Raw genomic sequence first — 20,769 nt, 5'->3', positions numbered from 1 at the left:
CTTATATACCTACTGTATACTGCTTAAATAGCTATTTTAAGAGCTAACAAATCTGATATTTTATCTTATATCGTAAATATACTATGTACTAGGTGGTCTGATAAGTAAGATCTTTTGAAATGAAAAACATATTTTTCAGAAAATTCTTTTATTTTATTCGATATCCTTTCGCCTTTTGTATTGAGCTAAAATCCTTTTAGCTCAATACAAAAATTCCAGCGATTTTCCAATTTCTTTATGTTATCCGAATAATACGAATCTGGATGGGCGTTTGTTTATCAATTGTTTCTTCGTTCGAGCTGATTTTTTTATTTACGAGCCATCTGTTAAGATTTATGAACACATAATAATCGGAGGGGTCAAATCAGGAGGATAAACTGGATGAGAAAGCAATTTCAAGCCAAACTCAAGAATTGTTGCCATTGTCTATTGGCTATTGATAGTTTTATCTTTTTCAAGATAATCAATTAAAATTATGCCTTTGTAATTCCAAAATACAGTGGCCATAACCTTTCCGACCGATGAGCCACTCTTGGCCGTTTCAGAGCACTTTTGCTGGCTTCAGTCCACTGCAAGTCCACTGCCGTTCATTCTATTCTCTGGTGTATAGTAGTCCATCCAGGTTTCATCAAATGTTACCAATCGACGCGAAAAGTCCAAATGATTACGCTTCTTATCATTACGAACCTTCACTTTACGATCAGCTAAAACCATTTCCTGCAGTTGCTTCACATTTTCAGCTGTAACCGCATCGGAGGGCCGTCTAGTACTTACGTGGTCCATCCAATGTAGACATACGGCCTCTACAAAATTCACGGAACCAAAATTTGACAGTGTAGTCTGAAAGATACTTCCATGATACTTTCTTCCTATTCTTCGCCGTTTTTCAAATAATAATGTTTAATGAGATATCTAAAATTATTTTTTTCCATATGCGCTATTTTTTCAAACACGTCAACTTTATGCAGCTGCCAAAAATATGCGTACCTAAAAAGGTTAAACTTTCTGGAACTAATATTTTTTTGATATCGCAGCGCCTTAATCGGCGAAGGATGTAATTTATCAGACCAGCAGATGGTTGAATTTAGTGTTGTGACAAAAGTAAACAAGGTTACGGTATATGGATAGACAATATTAACTAAAAAACAAACCTAGTGCGGTTATTTAATGGAACACTTTTGGAAGCTGTAATATATTTTTGTTTCAACAAATTCAAAAGAAATCTCCATTAACGTCCAGACATAATAAGTACCATTGTTTAACCAATCTATACATTTCTGCTGAACCAACTGAACTAACGCCAAATAGTGACAATTTAAATGAATCAAATACATAAAGTGGGTGTTCTAAAATATCCTACTTCACACGTACAACTAGATCTTGAACTATATGAATTGCATAAATTCCAACATTATTATGCAGACGGCTCATATAAGTTGTGAGATTAACAGCGCTACTGTTGAGACCAGGTTCTTTAAAAGTCAAGAGGAGGACACAATGGTATTAATAAAAAAAAATAAAATTGCCACTAAGTTTAGTAGTTCTGATCAGTAAACATTCGTGGTAACGCAGAGTAACAAATATGTGATAACTAAAACTATGAATTATGAAATAAACGGTTAATTCCCACGCTTATATTTAACAGTTTCATATGCATAATTTGCGAGTAAGTCAGTTTTCTCTTCCTTCTCTTCTTCGAAATTTTCTGACCACTCAACCATTGTCATATGATAATAACTTTAGTTATTCAAAGAATTACCGTACCGAAGTGGAAAATGATGCGTCACGCCAAAGACTAAGAAATAACACCCACATAGAACCTCCTTCAATATTCGAAGTGAGAGACGCAATCACACTCCTTAAAAATAATATGCCCCGGAAGTGGACTGCATCCTCGCAGAGCTCATAAAACATGGAGATAACAGCATTATACATCAAATTCACAGCGTATTAGTCAAAGTCTGGGACGAAGAATAAACGCCAGAGGTATGATCTGGCATATGAGATATGCCAGAGGAATCATACAATGTCCATTACACAAAAATTGAGATTGGGTTTGAACGTAAAAATTATAGGGGTATAACTCTGCTGAACCCAATATACAAAATATTCTTCAACACCCTGTACAGCCGTTTAAGTACGTACGTGGAAGAACTCCTTCTTCTTCTTTAGGTACCGTCTCCTCTAAGAAGGTTGGTAATCATCACAGCTATTTTCACCTTTGAGATTGCAGCTCTAAACAAGTCGACGGAACTGCAATTATACCACTTTCTCAGATTGTTGAGCCAGGAGATGCGTCTTCTTCCAATACTTCGTGTTCCCTGTATTTTTCCCTGCATTATGGAGACAATAACGGATCACAAGAAATAAACAACAGAAGAACTCCTTGGTGAATATTAAAGCTGTTTTTGGTACGTAGATCAATAATTGACCAGATTTTTGAGCTACGTCAAATCTTAGAAAAAAACCAATGAATTTAATATTGGTACGTTTATACGAAATACGAAATGAACAATATTAAACACTTGTTTTTTGGTTTTTCATTTAACAGTGTATTTATCGAGATATTAGAGACCATTTCCATAATTTTCCTATGGTATCAGCATAAATAGTTTTTCCGATTATAGCGCCATCTAACAATTCGAAAAAATGTCTCGAATAAAAGTTATTTATTTTTGCATAAAAAAGTTCAAAGCTGCAATAAAAAAAAAGAGGTTTTTTTATTTAGAATTTCAAAGTTGTCCCCAGTCCCATGCCTAGCGAGTAGGTCATGTTTGATGTTGTTCGATAGATTTTTAAAAAATATTGAACACTTGTATTTAAAAAAAAAATTGTTAAAATCCTCTATAAAAGGTATATAATAAAAAAACCCAATTAGGCTATGTCATGAAGACAAATCGTTTTCGAAATCCATATTCCAACATCAGTGTCCTAAAAAGTATATAGGTACTTAACCACTTTAATTAAAAAGATCGTGAAGTTTAAATTTTGACCAAGGTTAATACAAAATGTGGTTAATACTTTACTAGGAGTACATGTTTTGAGCCACTAAATATCTGGGTAAAAACCCGTTAAAAGGTATAGGTTACAATTTAGTTTACATTATTCAATCTTATATATTAGGATGTTAAAGTTACCAGTGGATTTGATAACATGGCAACGTACGACTCCACATGAAGTTGCTGGTCCTGAAACAAAGTGTCTACGAGGACTTGATGATAGCAACTGATTGTTGCAACACACTTTGACGTCACGGCGAAGCAACTTGAATGTAATATCACATAATATATATTGGTTTATGAGTTTAATTGGCCTAAAATAAGATAAAGAAAGCATTTAAATTATTAAGATTAATTAATATAATGTAATGCTAATTTAAATTGTATCAAGAGCTACATAAACATAATTCCACTAAACACATAATAAAAATGAATAAATAAAAGATTAATGACTAAACGCGAACTGAAAAGATGGTTTTCGTCTAAAGCAAATGTGATAATTTTTGAAAATATTTAGTTTATAATATGTTGTGAATAAAAAAAATAAAAACAAATGTGTATCATTATAAATTACAAACTCAACCAATATTACAGATATTAAAATTTTACAGGTTTTGTTTAAAAAATAGGGAAGTTACAATGAAAAACGCACAATGCATAATATTTGCCCATTTCAAACGGATTCTCGCCATGAATTTATTACTTACTTATAAATTATTTGATCTACAATAACTATTATGGCCAGTTCAATGAGTTGTAAAAAAAATAAATAAAGCTCAAGTTGATTGTGACTAACTGAATGTCCAAGCCAAGAGGAAAAAAAGGTTTTCTTTAGTTCGCACTTTAGGCCTGTCTACTGGCTTGTGAGTTACGCTTCCCAATGCTCTATAAACATCTACAACGTGACGAATATTCTGCAACAGACGTCATATGGAACCGCAACATTGGTAAATTCTTCAACAAAATCTTGAAAAGCATCTCGGTTGGTGTAAAACGTTAATTCTTTGGCTATTTCTAAAGTACATGACAACCATAAATGGCTTTTATTCATTCGTGAAAATCAGTTATATAATAATATAATATAACTTATTTCTTCAAATCTTGCAATTTGTAAATGTTGATATTTTTTTTCTAATTTTCTCTTGCAGTTTTCAAAGCTAATTTTTTGATTAAGATGTCTTAATCTAATATATGTACGTGTTTTGCTTAAACAATAGACTACTTCATACGGTATGGCATTATTATTTTCTTCTAATTTTGCCATGGTCCTAGCAGTTAAAGTTTTAAATAAATTGGTGTCATGTGATAATGAAGACCCATGCCTTGGATAAAATTCATGATCCAATATTTGTGCAGCAAAAAGTAAGTCGTCATTAGGATTTAATAAACCACCTCTTGAAATAAATTGTATCCAATCCGGCCTGCTAGTAATGCTTATGTTATCCGCTTTACATCCTAAGTTGGAATTTATAGGCAACGTATCCATCTATTATATTTCAAATCATATTGGTTAATTTTTTCTCCGCATTCAATAAGATTTACATAATTATCTCCTTACATGTTTAAGCGTTATTGAGAAATTATTTTGGTACAAACTTTTCCTCTTTATGCAAATTTTTACGCACTATTAATATAGACATTTATCATTTTTTAAATTTATTTTATCTTGTCGTATATCAGTCCCTTTTGTTTTTCTATTATAATTGCCACATACAAAAACGGCACACCCAGGCATAACTATAATTATTTAGTTTTATACCCAAACATTAATTTCAAATAAATCACCGGCGAATTAATATATCTAAACGTTAACAAAAGCTACGAATAGCTATCTAATGTGTTTCGCGCGTTATTCTTGCTTCGCCGTGACGTCACTGCGCCAAGCCGACGCGTTTAGGATTTTGATTTAGCATACCGGTGTAAGTGTATCGTGATTGAAATGACAATATTGACATGTTAGGACGGAAGTCCGAACAAAGCAGTCAGTGTAACTTAATGTCTGTGTCTAAATATGACAGAAGCCAGCAATATTTAAAAATTGAATAAGTTAAAATTAAAATAATATAACAGTAGCAACCATCAATGTTGTGGTTTTAAATTGTGAATTTGTCCCGAATTTATGTTAAGAAAGTGGAGAAAAGTGTTTTATTAATTAATGTATATGGAATGAATTATGGTGAAGAATTGTGTGGGTACTGATAGGCAACCAACTATACATAGGTCTAAATAAAGTGGTGTGAAATAAGGATTCTAATAAAAGGCCCTTTATGTTGTGCAACATTTGGTACCTGGAAAATGCAAAATAGACAAATGTGGAAAGTTGGATTCTTAAAACTTTATTATTGATGGGTGAAATAGGAAATAATATTTTTGAAAGTGCTATTAAGTTAATACAATAAAATACTTTTGTATTGTTTTTATTTAACATTTTGCGAAATATTTGACCGTCTCGCTTCTTTTGGTCCCTTAAACAGTGTTGGTTAAAGATACAAATTTGTCTGACTCCCTTTTTAATGGGTACTAGGTTTGATTTTTTTCTCCTATTCTTAGTAACGATTATTGATTCTAGTATAATTGTTTGATAAATTCTATACTTATATTGTCTATCTATAGAAGAAAATTTCTTCATTTAATGTAATAAAATTCGTGAATGATGCCATACATGTGTAAAGACCAGCACCGCATTGACCTATATTAATTTTAATATTACCTGCTGAGTTCTTGCTCTAACCATGTTTTTTCATTGGCTAACTTGGTTTTCTCCATAACGGCTTCGGAATATTGCAAAGTAGTGGAATCTAGTTCTTTCCTCAAACCAATAACTTTTTCTTGGCTTTCCGAGACCTTATTATTAAATTCTTGCTCTTTTGTTTTGTACGATTTAATGGTGGATTCATAGCCTGTAACAACATCATTAAGGTTGTCTAATTCGTGTATTAATCTGTCCACTTCGGCTAATTTTTCTTCGGCGTCTGATCTTCTGATATAATTTCTAGAATAATTATCTTGAACTTCTTTAATTTTTTGGAGGAATATTTGAGAAAACTCATTCTCAATTTTATTTATTTTCTCAGCTGCCTTGTCTTCAACCTCACTAAGTGACTTAGCCTGTTCTGTTTCTACTTTTTTCACAAACTCTTCCATTTCTTTCTTTAGCACTATTCTCAGTTCTTCACATTCTTTTTGTTTTGCTTCAACGTCTTCTTGGGTTTTTTCTATAATCTGAAAATAGACAAATAATATAAATAAACTAGAAAATAATAAAATTAATAAATAAAACTGACTTCACTCGTTACCGAAAATATATCGGATATATCAAATATGGTAAACCAGTGTAAAAGAAAAGGATGGCAAATACAATAAACAATCAAGTCTTACCGATAGTTATATCAATATGAGTTCAAAATTTAACAAAATGTAAAAACAAAATAATAATTTAAGCTTAGAAATGGCCTCAGTTTTGTATTTGTTGTGTAACATAGAAACGAAATAAAAAAAATGAAAACATCAAGTAATCGCGTTCTTTTACGGATGTCATCGAATACATACTTTTGTTTAGACCAGGAGTCAACGATGTGATTTTACATTTAGTAATAATAAATTACTTGTATACAATTTTCAGCGATCAGCTAATGGGTGGAGATACAGAATTTTCATTGCTCGCAGAAAATTAAGCACGTTTTAATCCACATAAAAGGTGCTAAAGTACAATTAATTTTCATATGTTATTATGAGGGTCTTTTATTAGTTAAGTTAAACAACCATATCTTTACTGCACCAAACTTTTACGAAAATTGACAAAATAGTTTCGTATTAAGTAGTGTAGGCTTTTGTAATGTTGCTGCAATATTGTAATAGGTGTTTAGGACACGCGCTGAAATTGTTTCTGTCTAATGTTTCGTCTATTATAGATGCAGACATTATCAAAGGAGGTGCGGAGGAAGACGTTACATTCTTTTGCTGCTGTCTCACTAACCAATGACAGGAGATTGTGCCCGTCAGCATCACCTTTGATGTGTTTGTAATAGAAACAATTCCCGACTACGACATAAACCCGATATCAACGCACATATTGACATCAATTATATTGCCATTATTTAGCCACTCCAAAACTTTTTAACGGATATGTTAATTCTTTAATTTATAAAACCTTAAAACTTTTCTTTTGTCATTCCTAAAAAGTTATTAGCCTTGCGTGGTTTTTATACTTTGGGAATCTTTTATGTATTAATTATTATACTATGAGTTACTTCCTAGTATTCTTAACAATCTATATTAAAAATTTTGATTTAGCACAATTTTAAACCAACGTATGACTTGATATGTGTTTAATGCCACAATAAACAAAAAGTCATTACTTAATGAAGCCTAGATGTTGAATATTTGGCTTTTAAGAATTATAAGAGCTGATGGTTAACCAAATAATCAGTTTAATAATAAGGTACTAAAAATGAAATTCCGTAGATAAAGAATTTATGATGTAAATTGATAGAAGAAAATACTTTAATGCATAGAATATTTCGTTGTTCTAAAATTTCTTAAGGATATTTTTACAAACCTTTTCTAAGTTATTAGCCATACGAAGCTTCTCCATTGTTTCAACTTCAAGAAGATTCATCAAGTTTTGTACTTCCTTATCTTTAATAACTGAATTTTCCTTCAATTCTTCCTTGGACTTCGTTAGTTCTTCTACTTGTTCTTTGAGATCAGTTACTTGGCTTTCCAATTCATTTTTGAGAGATTCGATTTGCAGTATCTTTCTCTCATTTTCTTCTAAACTGCTCGTTACTTGTTCGTATAATTCTCTAGCTACCATTTGTTTTAATTGTTCTGAACGCTGCTCACATTCAACCCGAAGCTCACTTACTTGCTGCTGAAGTTCAGCAACCTGTAAACAAATTATAAAGAGTTTAAATTGATATTTAATTAATTAACAATTATCAAAAAGTACCACAATTTGGTGTTGGCCAAAAAATTCCGTAATGTTCGTCCTAATTTCCATGACTACTAAAGAAACTATGACCAACAAATCTGATTAACTTTATGAATTGTTAAAATTATAAAAGGAGAATTATCAATGTCACGTATATTCAACACTAAAACTATTTGTTCACATTTTTCTGAAGAATATTTTAATTTCAACGTAAAAAACGATCAACTTAAATAATGTTCCTCTCCACATATAAACCTAATTTTTTTCGTAAGTCTAGTTGCCGTGTCTACTCAAATATAGTCTCTATAGTCTTCAATGTGTATCTTATTTTATGTGTGTATCTTTTTTGGTACTAATTTGATCTATTACTGTACGTATAAATAAGAATTCATCTCTGAACAATAGCAATTGGAGCAAGACGATAGATTTGTCAAGTTGTTAATAAAAAAAGCTAAATAGATATTATGAGGGTAGCCCAAGATGCATAATAAATATTGAGTATAATGTCTTACCTGTTGTTTTTCATAATACAACTTTAACTTTGGACTAACACTGCATGCAGAATCATCTTCAGTACTTTCACTCAGACGTGTCACTTTGGTAAAACTTGTATTTGGAAGCGACTGATTTAAACCCATTCGGGCCCTGGAAACTGTCCTGTCAGGCTCTGACCACCCTTCTGATTCCGAATGGCATTCACTTTGGTATTTCAACGTCGTTGATGTGGTATTACTTTTAGTTGGAGTAACGTATTTCGATAGTTCCCTACAAAAAAAAACATACAATTTTATACAGAGGGCAAAAAAATACTGATACCTAAGCTAAAAGATACAAGAAACAACGTCTTGCTTGTTTCTTGCGTCGACAAGTACTTAATGGTAAAACGTGGGTATGCGTTTTTAACAGGAGGAAGTGAGAACGGCATATTTAAAACGGCGTAGAATTATAAGGTCACCGAAACAACTTGTACAGTGGAACTAACTCCAGAGGAGAGGTTCAACATTGTTACCAAACTTATTGTGTCTATTTGACCTATTGTCTTTTTAGCATTTGAAAAAGTGCTAAGACAAGTGCTAATCAAATTTGGGCGAATTGATTTAAATAGCAGCTTACTATTTTTATTGAGCACAAGCCACAATTTTCCTTTAAAGTAAGTTGATTTTAAAGTTTTGGTTTGTCCTTCAAAAATCAGTTTCAACATACAAAACATTAATAAAAAATATTTATTAATGCTTTGTATTTTGAGAAATACTTTCTATTTAAATGGAAATCGAAAAGTAAAAAAAACTTATTTTAAAGTCAAATTGTGGCTTATTTTAAAATCAAATTGTGGTTTACTCCCAATAAAAATAGTAAGTTGTATTAAGATGCGACAAGAAAAATGGCATCGTCGCTGTAGAGATCACTTTGTAGGCGTGGCTAGGTTTTTAAAAGTAAATATTATTTGGCATTGTCCAAATAATATATATGAGATCATATTTTTGTTTAGCTTTTTAGAAGTAGAGGGTGTGAATATAAAATTAGTTCTATAAAAATTAATTCCAACACTACTGCTTAAATTAAAAATTATTCCAAACAATTAGAAATTCTAAACCAAATAAAATTCTTAGCTAATTGCATGTTCAAACAGACCACCACCTTCTGTCAAACAGAAACCAAATCTATTATACAACGCTTTTCTCATGGCATTGAGTTCATGTGCCTAGATGTTTTGGCTAAGTTTGATAATTTTTTATTTTGTCTCAGTTGCTCTAAGTCGGTGGCTCGCTCCAAGAGTAATTGGATTGGAAACAATCGGTTTTATCGTTCGGTGTAACGCTATGATCGGTGTTCATGTACAATGTGGAGGGGAGACTAGGGGGAAATACGATTGTGATCTTTGTCTATTAAGTGAGAACATAATTTGGGTCATCTTTGTAAGATATCTTGCTAATTTTGTAATACCCACCATAAATTTTTTCCGTAGCCGTATAATATATATATATATATATATATATATATATATATATATATATATATATATATATATATATATATATATATTATAAGGTATAATAAACTTATCGTTAACGAAGTATATTTCTTTTCATTTTACTCTGTCTAAAGCTTGCTTAAAGTCGATAAATAGGGCCTCTGTAGATTTGCTATATTCGTATCTTTGTTTGTACGTCGCGCAGCAGAAAAATTTGAATTACTACTATTTCAGCTATTACTTCATCCTTTCCTGGACTCTGATTTTTCTTTAGTTTCTTTTTTTTTTCTTTAGTTTTCTTTTTCTCTACAGTGTACAGGATTTCTTTGGTAACCTTTTTTCTCATTTTTCATCCCTTGATATCAAATTTCTCGATTTTTAAAGCTTTCTTCTATGCATTTCAATTTACTTCATTGTATTTTCTTTACTTTGATCTTATGATTCTTTTGTTCATTGTATTTTCTCTCTATTAATAATCACCTTACAGGAAACAAAACTTAGATAACAGAATGCTCAGAACAGATTTATTGGTTAGAAAAAGAATTAAACCGGCAATAATTGAATATAGATTAATAAAAAAGATAATGTGCACTTGTTTATGGAGTTCTTAAGTATGCAAATACAGTTTTTTCCCATATTCATTCTATAATCAAATAATCATTATTGTATATTACAAACACACATTATTTTTTTATGTTAAGGATAGACTTGGACAAGGCGGCCCGTTATAAAAAGTAACGGTATTTAACCTCGTTTTACAAAAAGTAATGAGAGATCCAGCTTAACATTTCCCAAAAGACTACAATGTCTACCTTATTTAGAAGATTTTGTTATAGTATTAAAAATTAAGAAAGAACCAGATCAAGTGGTTATACAGTTACCAAATATGGCACAAAAATATCGACTTACATGTTTCGAAAGAAAATTTGGATTCTAAGGAAAGCTGATATTAAAGCTTTAAAACAATTGGGAACAAAGAATAAACCATAAACTTGGAGAGCTGTACAAAGAAAATAGTATAACCGGGTTAGTAAAAACCCATAAGTGATAAGGATACCAGGTAAAAGAAAGCGGAAGCAGCAAACTTTAATAAGCAAAATTGGAGGAACAAAGAGGAAGAGAAATATCAAGAGATAGATGGAGAAATAAAGAAGTTAAATGTAGACAACTGGAAGAAGCAAAAGAACAAGTCAGAAAGCTATAAAAAGAAATTATTCAGTCTATATTAAGCCATTGTAAGTCTTACAATGTGATCATTGCATAAAATGTGACTTATCATAGCAAGACTGCAATTGAATGAGTTTAAAATAAATAGAGGTTGTGGTAGTGAATCAGTTTTGAATAAATTTATAGTCTCCAGTATAAGGTTACAAAATGCATATGATTGTGTAACAACAACAGATTGTTGACCCCAAATTGGTAGGGGTATGATAATACAAACTAGATAAACTAATAAAATATTACCATCCTAATAGCGGAATATATAAAATCCTAAAATAGTCCGGATTAGCCCTAAAAAAATCCGGAGTAAGATTAACAAACTAACTGATGAAAACTAATGAAAAAACTAACACAAAAAAAAACATAAATAATGTTAAACCCCTTTTTGCAGAATCAGCAGTAGAAAAATGGTAGAAAAAATTAAAAGCAGAACAAAACAGAATTCAAGGAACGAGAGAATTGAACATTAATTTAAAAACCAAAAATTATGTTAAAACGTAAACATTATCTTATGTGACTTACCTTACATATCCACTCAAATCTTTATTTCTTTGGTCTTCATCAGTGTCGGATATTTTACTACCGGCATTTAATCTATTCAACTCGTTATCTCTAAGTTGCAGCTCCGATTTTAAATTAATGATTTGTTCCCTTAATGCGGAAATCACTTCTTCACTGTTAGGCTCAGGCTTTTTGCTTTGCTTGTATAAATGGCTTTGGTACGTTAGTGTTATATTACCTGGAATTATACTCAACATTTCTGTGCTTTCCTCTTGTTCTTGTGTTTCACATAGAGATAATTCTTTAAAAACGGATCCTGGAAAGAACGGTAATATTAAAGAATGATAAATAACCAATTTTTTAGTAAGTACTACAGCAGTAGTAGTAATAATACACTACGCTCATAAAGTAAACAATAATATTAAAAATTCCCGGATTTTTATTTCAATTTACTGTTAATATAATAATCTAATATAGAAGCTGAACTACTGCCTTGTAATGAATTCATCACCAGTTTTCTAAAACTGAAAATCACATTTTTTTATCTTCAGATACTTATATATAATATATGGAATGTATCAGTATATTAAAATGTAATACAAAATTATAGATTACTGTTTTCTTATGAAATAATATAGTTAAGAATCGAATTTGTAGGCAGTAGATTCTCAGGAATATGAATGCGCTGAAGTGGAGTCAAAATATCGTTGCTAGTTTGTGCTGATAGTGATATTCTAGCAATTTATATTTTAATCATTCACATGCAGCAAAATTGTCATCGATTAATGATCGTTTTGTATTCCGTTAAGGTATCTAATAAAATATATTTAATACCATCAATATTTATGTGTATTATATTTACATATAATAGTTATAGAAAATATCTAAAAGTACGAGGTGATGTACAATTATGTTGTTTTCACGAGCCATTTCGTCGACAGCATATTTCTTGAAATCGGGTATATGTATCCTCGCGAGATTTAACAATTGTACTTTCAACATGTCGTCATCGAATGGTATATTTTTTTGGGGGAGAGCCAGTTGAGGTCACCTCTTTGCCACACAACTGTTGGTGTTGCCTCTAACAGTCGACTGTGGTATAACGCATTGTAGATAACAACGACAGAATTTGCTTTAAGGTTTGGTAGAATCTTTGAAAACCAACTTTTGAATCTTTGAGCGTCCATTTCCTCATGGAAATCGTTGGTTTTCTTGGATTCGAATAGTAACAAGCCTTTGTCCAAAAAAAAACAGAATCATTACCTATATGTGTTAATATGAGCCTCCGTCCTCTACCCACTGGTGTTTTTAAACCTGTTGAAAATCCTTCAATGAAGGCTTGTCGACGACTTTTAATTTCAAAGTCTTACCACATCTTTGAAATATTATGACCTTGATTCAGCCAAGTTTCATCTAAATAGTACATTTATAGCCCTTTACGACGATACTCTCGGATTTCTTGTAAGTAATGTCTCCGCCACAAGATAATTTAATCTTTTTCTATAAGAACACCATTCCTACTTCTTTTCATATATTTGATGTTCATCTGTCCGAATGTTCGCAATAAAACACGTCGTGTAATTTGGGCATTGAATCATCGGAATTTATTTCGACCTCAACTTTCTTTAAGGTTGGGATTTCGTTTCGAAAAAAGAAAGCATGGAACTTCCTTGGGATAGCATATTTGGTGTCATCTTCAAGCTGGATGCGTTTTCTACCTCTGGTTTTAATGTTTTCAATAGAGACATCATCTAATTTGTCCTTATTTTATTTAAAATTTTTTAGAATTCTGTATACAGTTCTCGTCGAAACTTTAGTCAAATCACTACACAGAGTAACTACATCGTTTACCAACATAATTTTATTCCTTTCACGAAGTCCACAATACACCTTGTACATCAGTTTTTTCTCTCATCGGAAAATTTTAGCATCGTTTAGTTTGACTGATTTTTATCTCATATCGAAATATACTAACCTAAAGTTATTTATTGTCATTAAACCAAATGTCAATAATAATCATATTCCTACATTAACGTGATACAAGAAATAGCTATTTCTTCAATGCAAGTAGCTTTTTCGTAACTTCTTATAAAAATTTTCGTACGCCGTTGGAAGACCTACAACAGCGCTAACGTCACTATTACCTCAAGAATTTGCTGTCTACAATTTTGATTCTCGATTATACACGAAGAATTTACGCAATAGACACCCTGTATATTTATACTTTTGTGTCGTAGTAGAGACGCTTTCGTGAAACCCAATTAATCTAAATGACCAACAACTTGTTTTTTAATACCTACAAGTGGGGGAGATGGACGAAACCAAGGTAGATCTAAAATAAAAAAAATATTCAAAAATGTTTAATTTGAAACCATTATTAAAAAGGTAAAATATTATTTATGTCCCGTACACAAATTGTTTGACCAAAGAACTGAATATTGAGAGTGTATGATGGATCAAAATAATAGCAATTACAATTTCATTGTAAAACACCTATTATCTTTTCACATATCGGTGGATAAGAAGGGGAATAGCGTTCGAAAAAACACCGAATTAGTAAATAAATCCAGAACATAACACTCACTATGATACAAAATGTTAGAGACAAATGTATTGGCCGGTTGAGTCATAAAGTGGACACAGTGTGACACAGCTAAAAGAATCGATATTAGCCGTTAGAATCAGTATATAGTATAGGAAGAAATTGTTCCCTTATAAGATTGAAAAACAAATACGATATATGAAATTAAATAAATTTAAAAATTTACCATTTAAAATCGATGTTATGTTTGAAAGTTGAGCTAGACTTTGATCTGGGTTAATACCCAAACTCATGTTGAATGATTTTGATAGATCAAGACTGCTATTAATGATCTCTCTTAACTTTCTTTCTTTCTGCATTCCTATGTAACCCAAAATGGACTTTTGTTTCAAAAGGGAATCTAAAAATACCGTTAGTTCTTCGAGTCGACAGTTCAGTAATGCACAAATCTTGTTAGATTCACGTTTCAGTTTTTCTGATTTCTCCAAGTCAGATTTAAGCGAAATTGTATGGCCCTTTAATTTTTCTATTATTTCAGGATAGTTGGCTCCTTCCAGTTCTTTAAGTTTTTCTTTGAAGTAGTCTCTTTCATCTTTACACGTCTTGAGTTCTTCATGAAGACTTCTGCAAAAGTAATAGAATATTAGAAATATAAAGATATTGAAATCGAAAATATTTTGATAATAAAAATTAAAAAGAATTATTTAAAGGGTGGTAGCAAAAAATATCGAAATTTGGTTTAAAAATGAATTTAAATAAAACAAAAATGATGACAAATCAAAATATCACAATAGACTATGATGGAAGTGAGATCGAAAGTGTCGAAGAGTATATATGCATACCTAGGACAGACGATCAAACTAGGCAAACAGAATCAAATGGCAGATATCACTAGAAGAAGCCGAATGATTTGGACAGCAGTAGGAAAACTCAGTGTTGTGTTGAAAAAAAACATGCCAATAAATCTAAAGAAAATTGTATTGTACCTACCAGTTATGACCTATGGAATGGAGACTGTGACACTTACAGAGTTATCAATAGATTAAAAACAAAGCAGAGGGGAATCGAACAAGCTATGTTAGGAGTTTCTTTGAGAGAACATATACGAAATGTGGATCGAAATGTGGAAACGAAAGATGGATCAGAAATATTATACATTCGAGACCACGCCAATATAGATGTAATCGAGGAACACTACAAAAACGGTGGATAGACAAAATCAAAGCAAAATGGACAGAAACTGACATTTGATAGCATAAAACAGAAAAGAGTAGAGAACTCATGGGGAGGCCTTTGTCCAGGACTGGATGCAAACAGGCCGAAGGAGAAGAGCACAAAATATTTTAGACCAAGATCTTCACAGTTTTAAAAATGTATTCAAAGTGGTAGGAGAATAGCTAAAGTGGAAGCTTATGAAAATATATAAGATAAATTTGACTTCAACAACTAGAGACAAAAGAAACATTTGATACACAACAAAAAACTACCAAAATATAGACCAAGAACACATATTTAAAAATATCCAGGTAAAAAATTAAAAGAAAAATACCTATGTACTCCACAAAAACAAAAGTTCGACAACGTCTGGAAAGAAAAAGTTGCCAAAATAACACAAAAAAGGAGAAAAACAACAGTCATATATTTTCAGCTGGCCTCGAATGTTTTATACGGAATGCATAACTTAAAACTGTATAACTAAAACTTAAGTGCAGTATTAAAATTAAATTAAACTTACTTGATATGTTGCATTTTTGACGAAGAAGCTAAGTCTTTCAACTCAGCATCACAGCTTATATTTAAATCTAAACCAAGTTCCGAAATTTTCTCCTTCAAAACTTTAAGTTGTTGTTCTTTTCCAGTCAGATCTTTTCTCAATCTTAATACCTCTGGCGAGTTAACCTGTCGGGTATGCAACTTTTCTATTTCTTTATTCTTATCCCACAATTCTTTATTAACGATTTCTTGCAAATAACACGAACATTTCTTCAATTCTCCGTTGAGTCGTTCTATTTCCTTGTCTTTTTCTTCTAGTTCTTGTTTGTAGAAACTACTACGTTTTTCTGAAGCTGTATCACCTTTTTCTTGGCTGGACCTATCCATTTTGGCGTCAGGATTTGCGGCAAGAAGTTCGAACTCAAGTTCTGTTATTCTGTTCTCTTTATCTTCCAAGCTGATAAGTAGTTCGTCATACTGTTCGCGGATTTTTTGAATGTGATTGTCTTTTTCTTTTAAAGTTGCCTCCAAAATCTGCAAGTTATGAATATTAGTTCGGCTTTCGGCGTTCGGCAGGGTTAGAAAAAATTTGTTTTTATTTCTGACTGAACCAAATTATATCAGATCGTACAAAATATTTAATATAGACTTCCAAATATATATTATAGGTACATGAAATTTGTTGAAATGAAATATGTTTGTATAGAATTAAACCGATATGTAAACTCACTACATAAACTACAACGCGGTAATCGATTCTAGGGTTAATATATTGCAAATAGTTCTGCTAAATAAAATGTGTCGTGCTGATCTAATTTAAACAATAAGAATTCTTCGTAGTTCTGAATATATTCCTCACAACTGACTTTAAAGCATTTTTGGAAATCTAACATGATTCATTAAACATGGCAATATGTTCCGAAAGAGCAGTAGAGATAAAAAACTTTAGAAGTGGTAAAAAGGACTACAAAATAAACATATCTAAAATTTCTAAGGAACGCAATGTTTTTTTCTCATATACATCAATTTTGATTGAATTTTAAAAAGTAACATACCGGTACAGTGCCAAATACGCAGCACCGAATTTACCTTAATTTCACTTTAATATGATTCCTCTATGATGAAATAATCAAACAAAAGTTAAGAAGTGCACTAATTTAAGGGGAATTGTTAACATAAAAGTCAAGGGGAATTGTTAACATAAAAGTCGATATAAAACATAAAAATCTAACAATAAATTTGTTTAATAGTCTGTGTTTCATCCAGCAGCATTAATTGTTAATTGCAGCTTGACACCGCCTTGGCATACAACTAAATTATCAATTTCGTATTGAGGCAATACGATCCATTCCTGTGTAAGATCTTGTGCAGATAAGGAGTAAACCGTCTCTAAAGCATATTTCATATATGCTCCATCGAATTAAGATCTGTCGATTGTGTTGGATACTATAAAAGTGTAATATTCTCATTATGAAACCAATCTCTTACTGTTGCTGCAGTATGTGGCTTTGCATTATCCTGCATGCAACGTAAATCAGGACCTGCAGTAGTGGCAAATGGAACAGGTTTCAAGGTACGTTTAATATATTGATATTGATTCACACATTAAAGTTCGTTCCACAAAAACGGGAAAAGTTCGATGATGAAAATTATCCTAGCCCACATCATAACTTGTAGACCACTATATGGACTAACACCCTGTACCTACATGCTTAAGTCTCTCTTGTCGACCAGGACCTTCCCAAATTTGCACTCTTCTTGAAAAATAGTAGAGACAAAACCTAGCTTCATCTGTGAACAACACTGAACTCTATTCTTGTAAGCTAAAATGCACATGTTGTGCCCACCTCAATCTGAGTTCACCATTTCCATGACGTAATATGGGAAGGCCAGCTTCATGTAAGCTATTACCCAAAGTTTGGTCACATACAATAATGTTGTGGGTATTTTCTAACGCCCCATAGAGTGCACGTGCAGTTATATGCATATCTCGACGACCTAATTCTACCACATACCGATCCTGTCGAAGAGTAGTTGCACGTTGGCGATCTCCATGTCATTCAGTTCAGCGACATTACCAAATTGTTCATATCGACGCCACAATCGCGAAATCACGCACCGAGACACGTCAAAATGACGTGTAACATCAGCTTGTGAAAGACTTCACTGCACTTACCATCTGAACATGTGTTAAATGCCAACGCTCCATATTTTAGTAAAATTTAAAGCTAATACCTTTAATATCTTTAAAATTTGCACTTTTTCTTTATAATTTGAAGAAATTAGTCGAGACGCTGTCACTTTTGCCTTAATAAAACAGTTCAATTGACAGATTAATTTTCTTAGCATACCCTCATTTGTAGAGTAGAAGTTTTCAAATCTAATGTTTTTATTGAAAAAAGTGAAATAATAGTGGTGTTTCTTAGACATTTTTGATGTGTGTGGTTTACAAAGTTATTATTTGCCATATAACCCCGTTTAAAATTATGTTACAAAAATAGAACTCGTGTGTCATGTTATCGCACAGACATCCTAAAAACTATCACTTTTATGGTTCAGAAAATATCATGCGGTAATTATTTAACTAATAATACTTGAATATTTTCAGTTTTTTTTTTTTACCGAAAACTCATAATTATGGTGGTATTAAAAATACTCAAACTAAACTTCCAAACGAGGTATTGTTTGTCAGATTTGCCAGACCGTTCCGATCTCCAGGTCATACTAATTAATTAATATTTAGTAACGAATGGGAAAATAATAAAATTGGAACTACTTTATTTGACGTTTCTTATTATTAAACGAAGTGTCAACTTATAAAGTCGTACCAGAAACGCATCTAAAAAAATATTGATATTTTAAACGATATGAAGTGTTAAATAAACAGTTCCATTTTTGTATTTATGGTTAATCCAAATGGCACAAAGAATTACATAGTTTTCATCAAAAGTAACAGTTTGAAGTAATTCGATAATAAAATTATGACAAATACTTATAAAAGTGATTGTAAACACAAGATAACTATTCATTGCTATCGACTTCTTTTGAGATACGATTTTGATATCTAAATATAAACACTTACCTCAATTTTAGCTTCTAGCTCGAAAGTAAGAGCCTTGTAAAGATCAGCTACCTCCATTTCTTCAGATTTCGATTCCTCCATTGATTTCTAATAAAATGGATTTTCAAATAATTTTTATAAAATCCTTTATATGACGAATATGTCAACTATTTTTAATATTTTTTATTACATTATCTAAATACAAGTGTATAAACATGCAAGTAAACGGTTGAATTAAAACAATGTTTTGTAAAAACAAATAAAAATATGAATATACTCAACATACTTCAATTCCGATGTCTATTTTACCATGTTACCTTAAACAGTTTGATTGTATATATTGTAAATTATTTAACTTGCGTTTTCTCGTGTGTGGCTTATGGCTTTTTAAAGCATTGGATTTGTTTATTTTGTGTGTTGAGAAATGTAAACCTGTTACTATGTAAACTAGTAGAAGTCGCTCATTATATCTGAATGATTGCGGTGCCTCGAAGGAGTGCCGACCCAAAGAACACGACAATTTCTTTAATATAAAAATTTAGTGACCAGCGGTTTTCGAACACAAGATCGTAAAAACTTTCGTTTCGAAGGTACTGCTGTCAACATCACTATCGGTCGATAACGGGTTAATATAGGAATAATAAAAATAGGACTTAAATGTTAAAAAAGGAACTAATAGGCAGCGTTGAATAATAAAGCAAATATTGGAATAACTGGGCATAGTTAAACATCAATTTACCAAGTCTTAGAACAAAAACACGTGGCACATTGAAAGCCAATGTAATTAAACCAATATTGCGATAAATGAAACAGAAACAGACATGTAATACTCAAAATAGGTAACGAAAACCAGACCGGAAAAAATTAAACATAAAAAAATATAAAGAGCCACATTCGAGAAGTTAAGATACAAATTAGGTTAGGTTAGGTTAGGTTCAATACGAGTGGCGCCATAGACACATATAATACAAATAAACTGAGTGCTGCAATACTGGCAGTGCGACAGAGAAAACTAACGCAAGGCAGTAACTGCATCTCTTTCTAATGGGCCGGGTTGATCGACCACGTGACCTTGCCATTGGTCATTTAGGTCAAGTGGTCGATAAACCCAGCCCATTAGAAAGATATAAAGGAACTGATTTGCGTCAGTTTTCTCTGTCTCATTGGGGGAATGGACCTGTATTGCAGCGCTCATTCTATCTTGTATTATATGTCTATGGTGGGCGCTTAACCAACCTTTCACTCGACCTAAGGCTCATCCCTAGGTTAAAATTGTTTCTTCAGCTCAGTCTATTTAACAAAGTCTACTATGGGCTTAGGTGCAATTACGTAGAACGTGTTCCGCCATCCCGTCATCAGCTTGACAGAATCTGCAATTCGCACTTCCTATCAGTCAGGTTGTATTCACGTGCCCTTTGAGGCGACAGTATCTTGCCAGGAGACCTATGATGATTCGTAGATCATTCCTATTCACATCTATTAAATAAGATTACAAATTATTAAATACTTTTATATCTAAATTTAAATATGTCATAATTTTTAAGATCTGAAGCACTATTATATTGATACCAATTAGTGTTTGTGCATCTTCATTTTACATGAAAAGTGTGTAAAATATGTCTAAAAATAGTTCCCACATAAGATTTAGTTTAAATGCATGTCTATACAAATCTAGAATTCATTAATATAAATCTTAGTTATGTAAAGTAGCACAAAAAATACAATTAAATAAAACTAAAGCTCAATAGTCATGCGTTTATTTTATGTTAATACAAAAAGCTATAAAAAATATTCTACAGTTACGCTTGAAGCTACATGGGGGTGTTA

The 20,769-nt window shown here is 31.8% G+C and overlaps 1 protein-coding gene across 5 annotated transcripts in view; it reads right to left on the bottom strand.

The window, feature by feature from the left end:
* LOC140452056 (centrosomin-like) overlaps nt 1–20,769 on the bottom strand; it is a 198,749-nt gene that overhangs the window by 8,196 nt on the left and 169,784 nt on the right. For all 5 annotated transcript variants that reach the window (XM_072546102.1, XM_072546094.1, XM_072546117.1 and 2 more), the window contains 7 exons: nt 18,964–19,050; nt 15,904–16,415; nt 14,395–14,792; nt 11,648–11,942; nt 8,445–8,697; nt 7,558–7,887; nt 5,710–6,221 (listed from right to left, as the gene is read on the bottom strand). In XM_072546102.1, coding sequence (XP_072402203.1) covers nt 5,710–6,221; nt 7,558–7,887; nt 8,445–8,697; nt 11,648–11,942; nt 14,395–14,792; nt 15,904–16,415; nt 18,964–19,050 — 2,387 coding nt within the window. The remainder of the gene's footprint in view (nt 1–5,709; nt 6,222–7,557; nt 7,888–8,444; nt 8,698–11,647; nt 11,943–14,394; nt 14,793–15,903; nt 16,416–18,963; nt 19,051–20,769) is intronic.

The sequence above is a fragment of the Diabrotica undecimpunctata genome, chromosome 1 (assembly GCF_040954645.1).
Source record: "Diabrotica undecimpunctata isolate CICGRU chromosome 1, icDiaUnde3, whole genome shotgun sequence".
Classification (NCBI taxonomy): domain Eukaryota; kingdom Metazoa; phylum Arthropoda; class Insecta; order Coleoptera; family Chrysomelidae; genus Diabrotica; species Diabrotica undecimpunctata.
The sequence above is the reverse complement of the archived record's forward strand: the minus strand, read 5'-3'. Positions and strand labels throughout refer to the sequence as shown.